General features: G+C 43.2%; 1 protein-coding gene across 1 annotated transcript; it reads left to right on the top strand.

Moving 5' to 3' along the window:
- The first annotated feature begins 784 nt into the window (after window positions 1–784).
- lsm3 (LSM3 homolog, U6 small nuclear RNA and mRNA degradation associated) lies at window positions 785–6,093 on the top strand. Its single transcript, XM_054784754.1, has 4 exons — window positions 785–932; window positions 2,603–2,713; window positions 2,804–2,899; window positions 5,780–6,093. Exons 1-4 carry the CDS (start codon window positions 912–914, stop codon window positions 5,858–5,860), a joined length of 309 nt encoding a protein of 102 aa, XP_054640729.1. The 5' UTR covers window positions 785–911; the 3' UTR covers window positions 5,861–6,093.
- The last annotated feature ends 546 nt before the right edge of the window (window positions 6,094–6,639 follow it).

The raw sequence follows: 6,639 nt of genomic DNA on the forward strand, positions 1-6,639 counted from the left end.
ACTATGTTGTCACACGTGTGGAAAAAAAAAATATTTGAAGAGGAAACGATTTTTTTGTTGCACATATTCTTTTGTTGCAGAAACGTGCAGCTCTACTTTTATCACTGCTTCACTTCTTTTTGCACTTGCGTGCTCTGTAGCAGGGCTCTCTTCCAACGCAAAGCCACGGTTGGGCTGAAGATGGAATGGGTAAATACCTCTGCTCTGCTCTGCCTCCTCTAACCAGGCCGAGGACCAGTATGGTGGACTGGAACGGACTTGGAGGTGAGGCTTTCAAATCCAGTGCATTTTGAAGTTAAAATATTACAATGAAAATACAGTAAATATTATAAAATGTTTACCTTGATATGTTATTAAACGGCAATACTATGCAGATCATTTACATGAATGTAGTTGCAAAATATGTGTGTTGTCGCTTAAATTGTACTCATCTTCGATGTGACTCGTTTGATGGCGATACGTCACACACATTTTCTCAAACATTCCTGCACAAGGTGACATTTAAAACACAATTCGGTAGGCGACTGAAGCTATTAAAAGCTCGATACTCACGGCGAGGGCAGCGGAATGCAGCCGTTGAAGATGGAAAGTTCTGGAAAGAGCCAGAGTCAATAAAGTGGTCCATCTCGTTCTGCAGCAAGTTGCCAGGTTGGCAGGCTTTTTCTCGGATGCGCATGCGCATTGTCGACGTTGCGTCGTACTCGTTCAAGCCCGCCCCTGTGGAATAAAGCAGATTACGAATACCACACCCCTCACCTTTCAGTTGTTTTTATTCAGTCAAAGGTCTATAAATTCATATAATTTACAGGTGTTGGTGGTCCATGAGCCATTGCGGTTTATAGTCATGTGTTATTTGAGCAGACCTGGCAACGCCTGTGACGACACAGCAACGTAACCTAAACTTAAAAATCATGGCGGACGACGTGGAGCAGGTTAGTGGATTCTTTCAGTTTGCTGTTATTACGAAGCACAGCTGCAAAACGAACACCATTAAACGACGGCGTTGTGTTCTCGTTTCTACTTCTTTGCCCACTTGTGCGTGAATTTTGTGCTCGTTTAGCCAGGCGAGGTTTTACTCATCAAGCTACCTTAGCTACATTAGCCGATTAGCGTGTTAGCTGTTGTCAGAACGTGTGATTTCACCTTTATGGAAGCAGAGCTGGCAACACATCACTACCAAGTGCTCTGAGTATCTGACACATGACCAAAAGCTTAAATGGCCTTCTGTCAATTAAAAGTTTGACATTTAAATAAGGCTGAAGCCTGAAGGGGTTGTTCCCGGGTGGGGTGGCTTCACTTATGAACTGTACGTACGTACTGTAGCTATTAAGCCGTTGTACTCCCGTATTTTGTTCTTTTTCCTGGCGCCCTCCCGTTTTTAATACATTCCTGTAGGGATGTCCTGATCCATATTTTGTGGCTTCCGATCCGATTTTTTATAGTCTTGTCTATCCGATCAGGTCTGGTACCGATCCTTTTTTGTCTAATAATACGCTTTTGAATGTGTAAAGTATTACACAGCATGGCCGACAATATTGTTTGGCTTTTGTAACAAACCTCTGTGAATCAGGTCCCTAATCCAACAAAACATACCATCCATCCATTTTCTATGCCGCTTCTCCTCATTAGGATCGCGGGGGTATGCTGGAGCCTATCCCAGCTGACGTCGGGCGACAGCCGGGATACACCCTGGACTGCTCGCCAGCCAATCGCAGGTCACATAGAGTATAGGCAAACAACCATTCATACCTATGGACAATTTAGAGTCGCCAATTAACCTAACATGCATGTTTTTGGAAACTGGAGTACCCGTAGAAAACCGCGCGCACAGGGAGAACATGCAAACTCCACACAGATATGTCCAACGGAGATTCGAACCCAAGTCTTCCCGATCTCCAGACTGTGACTGTGTGGCGTACATGCTAACCACTAGGCCGCATGGCCCCAATGAAATATACATCTAATAAAAATGTCCATTCAATAAAGGTTAAGATTTAGGGTAGGACTAATCATCTGACATGGTTATAGATACATTTTTGGTGTGATCTTCTTTTTTTTTTAAACAAATTGTCTTCAGCGCAATAGTAATTTTTTGACGGCCCCAGCGATTAGAGCAGCACTGCAGGTGCGAGCAGTGGCGGAGCCAGACATTTTTCATTGGGGTGGCCAAGGTGAGACCATTACTCATATCGGGGTGGCAATAATTTGATACCTGAAATGTCTAGTCGGCCAGTGGGGTGGCAGGAGAGCCACAATTGGCCACCACATAGCTCTGCCACTGCGTGCGAGCTCACTGCACAATGACACAACTACCGCTGTAGCTACGGAGCCGAACGTCCACCGTGAAACTAACTTCATCACAGTACACCGCGGAACATACAGTGGATCAGCAGCCAATCCCGATCCTGACGATCGGAATGGGACATCTCGAGTTTCTTGTGTTTTTGCTGACAGAAAGACCAGCATTTCCCATATTTTCGGGAACATTTCCCTTATTTTCAAATTAAAATGTTGACATGAAGGAAAAATATAAATATGTAGGAATATTTATTCAGCACTCCAACAATGTCCCAATACTTATGTCCATGTTTTTGTGCTGCAGCAACCGAGCACCAACACGGTAGAGGAGCCACTCGATCTGATCAGACTCAGTCTAGACGAGAGGATCTACGTCAAGATGAGGAATGACCGTGAACTGCGTGGACGACTGCATGTAAACAACCCCCCCCACCAAAAAAAACACACACACACAAAACAAAACATAATGTTTAAGCCTTGGTGTATTTTTGTTGTTTTGCGGCAGGCATACGATCAGCACCTGAACATGATCCTTGGTGACGTGGAGGAGACCGTGACCACGGTGGAGATCGATGAGGAGACTTATGAAGAACTCTATAAGGTGAACATCTTCCTCTTACTAGTCTGCTGTCACCAAGAGGGATGACTGTAGTATAGCTATAGTGTAGATCAGGGGTGCTCACACTTTTTTAGCCTGCGAGCTACTTTTAAAATGACCAAGTCCCAAAGATCTACCTACTACTATAAATATAGAAAGTATATATATATACTGCTCAGAAAAATTAAAGGAACACTTTGAAAACACATCAGATCTAAACTGGGGGAAAAATGATCTTCAATATCTTTCCTGATAATAAGTGGGTGATGTATTAGTAACAAAATGATGCCACATAATTTGATAGAAATGAAAATGATCACCCTGTAGAGGGGGGAAATCACACCCCAAAAATGAAAGTGAAAAAATGATGCAGCAGACTGGTCCATTTGGCTAAAATGTCATTGTAGCAACGCAAAATGATTCTTTGTGTGGCCCCCACGTGCTTGTACGCATGCCTGACAACGTCGGGGCATGCTCCTAATGAGACTACGGATGGTGCCCTGGGGGATCTCCTCCCAGATCTGGACCAGGGCATCACTGCGGTACCTGGACGCATGGAGGAGATTCCAGGAGACAGGTAGTTACTCCAGGAGAGCTGGACAGGGCCATAGAAGGTCCTTCAACCCTCAGCAGGGTCAGTATCTGCTCCTTTGTGCAAGGAGGAACAGGATGAGCACTGCCAGAGCCCTACAAAATGACCTCCAGCAGGCCACTGGTGTGAATGTTTCTGACCAAACAATCAGAAACAGGCTCCACGAGGGTTGCCTGAGGGCCCGACATCCTGTAGTGGGCCCTGTGGTCACTGCCCAGCACCGTAGAGCTCGATTGGCATTTGCCATAGACCACCAGAATTGGCAACTACACCACTGGTGCCCTGTGCTCTTCCCTGATGAGAGCAAGTTCAACCTGAGCACATGCGACAGACGTGAAAGGGTCTGGAGATGCCGTGGAGAACGTTATGCTGCCTGCAACATCATTCAGCATGACCGGTTTGGTGGTGGGTCAGTGATGGTCTGGGGAGGCATATCCCTGGAAGGACGCACAGACCTCTACAGGTTAGATAACGGCACCCTGACTGCTATTAGGTATCGGGATAAAATCCTTGGACCCATTGTCAGAACCTACGCTGGTGCAGTGGGACCTGGGTTCCTCCTGGTCCACGACAATGCCCGACCTCATGTGGCTAGTGTATGCAGGTAGTTCCTGGAGGATGAAGGAATTGATACCATTGACTGGCCCCCACGTTCACCTGACCTAAACCCAATAGAACCCCTCTGGGACATTATGTTTAGGTCCATCCGGCGCCGCCAGGTTGCTCCTCAGACTGTCGAGGAGCTCATGGATGCCCTGGTCCAGATCTGGGAGGAGATCCCCCAGGACACCATCCGTAGTCTCATTAGGAGCATGCCTCGACGTTGTCAGGCATGCGTACAAGCACGTGGGGGCCACACAGACTACTGAGAATCATTTTGAGTTGCTACAATGACATTTTAGCTAAATGGACCAGTGTGCTGCATCATTTTTTCACTTTCATTTTTGGGGTGTCTTTGATTTTCCCCCTCTATAGGGTGATCATTTTCATTTCAATCAAATGATGTGGCATCATTTTGTTACTAATACATCACCCACTTATTATCAGGAATGATATTCAACATCATTTTTCCCCGAGTTTAAATCTGATGTGTTTTTGAAGTGTTCCTCTAATTTTTTTGAGCAGTATATATTTACTATATTTATTTTAATAAAATATGAGTAGGTATTTATGTACATTTTACATGTATATCAGGAGTGCACGCACTTTCTCAGCATGCAAGTACAAGTCAAAACGATCTACCTCTTTGTATAAAACATATAACATATAGAAAATGTAACCAAGTAACCTCTGAAATTCTATTGTAAATATTCATGATTAGTATTTCACATTCACATTTTCAAAGTTTACAGGTAATCAAAGTAGTTGCTATCATAATTCACTTGAATGTGGAAATAAAAATAATTCCACATAACTCCTAAATAGTTGTGTACATAACTTGAGTACTGGTAATATGTCAGTCAAATTAGCTACAGTATGTAACGTTCATTATGTCACACAGTTTATGTATTACATCCAGTTTGCGTTTGCTATCAAACATTACCGATATACATTTTTAATTTCATCATGAAATAATAGTTTAAGAAGCGAACGTGTAGAAAACACTGATTTCTGTAGTAGAGTTCATGACGCCAAGCAAAGCCAGTAAACAATACACTTTTTTTCTACGTAACTGGCCGCTACAAGTGAACAGATAACTTTTGTTATAGATATAGACATCTTACCGCAGAGTTAGTTCATCCATAATCACAATAATAAAGATGATAGTTGCATCTTCGTGTGTAGCTTGAAACGCTGCGGGGTAGCAAGCGCAAATCAGGAGGGGAGCTTAATGTCAGCTGACTGATGAGCGATCGACCCAAACTACCTTGGCGATCTACCGGGAGCTCGCGATTGACGTAATGGACACCCCTTGTGTAGATAGATACACACAGTGGAACGTCTTAAGGCTCTAAAGTAGATGCATATGATCCATAGGTGTGAGTGGTTGGTTGTATGTGTTCTGTTGTTGACTGGTGGCTAATCTAGGGTGTACGGGGGGAGGTCAGCTGGGATAGGGTCTAGCTCGTGAACTTAATGAGACAAGTGCAATCGAAAATGGACGGATGGTTGTTTCAAACAGTTTAAATCAGACTTCCCTGCATCCATTGCATTGGAATGAACATTTAGCAGTGATTCCGCTAAAGGACGCCCCTGTGAAATCAACATTACCCCCTACCCCAAATAACGAAGAAGAAAAAAATCAAGTGTTATTTTCTTGATTGTTTTTTTTTATGTTTGCTTTTTCACAGTCCACCAAGAGGAACATCCCCATGCTCTTCGTCAGAGGGGATGGCGTCGTCCTTGTAGCTCCGCCTCTCAGGGTGGGCTGACTGTACCACCTTTCAGTTAAAAAAAAATAAAAAAAGAAGTTGTCCTTATTTTTTTTTGTTGTTAAAATTGGACTGTGTTTGTTGAAAATGTGGGTGATTTTTTTTTTTTTTTTTTTTTTTTTTTTTTTACACATACTAATTTTGTAAGTGATATGTAATGTTTTTCTTGTCACCTTGAAAAAAAAAAACTGTCCCTACTTTGAGTTAGTTGTTAATATGCCGGGATCAAATAAAACGTTTTTTTTTTTAATTAAAATGTCTTGTGTTCGTTGAAAGTAACTTATTTATATCAAGTTATGTTTCTGTCTCTTGACTGAGCTGTTGTGTTGCTGCTCTTTGGCCACTAGATGGCGGCACAGTCCCTTTAGCAACCTGTAAAGATGCTGATGAGGATTCATCACCAGTGATTGTTTGTCTTCGTTCTACATTGACCTCCATCCAGGGGATCAACATATGGTAATGTCTCCTACGTCCCTGAGACCCAGACGTACTCATATATGATGTAGTTACTGTACTTAATGATAAGGAACACAGAATCCGGGAATTTACTGCAACATACCAACCACAAAGACATTTGTCAAGAAACAATGTTCTTGATGATCAGTAAAACTGCTCTGAGACCCACTTTGAAAGCCCTTCTACTGCTATTTGATTGTATTTTGTTTCACTTGTAATGCTATGGCAGCTATGTGTCCCACCTGTCACCAGCACATTGTAGGAGGTGGACAAGTGTTAGCACTTCAATGACTCAAAGTGCTTTGAGCCCCGTCGCTATTTTC

The sequence above is a fragment of the Dunckerocampus dactyliophorus genome, chromosome 8, assembly GCF_027744805.1.
Source record: "Dunckerocampus dactyliophorus isolate RoL2022-P2 chromosome 8, RoL_Ddac_1.1, whole genome shotgun sequence".
Taxonomy (NCBI): domain Eukaryota; kingdom Metazoa; phylum Chordata; class Actinopteri; order Syngnathiformes; family Syngnathidae; genus Dunckerocampus; species Dunckerocampus dactyliophorus.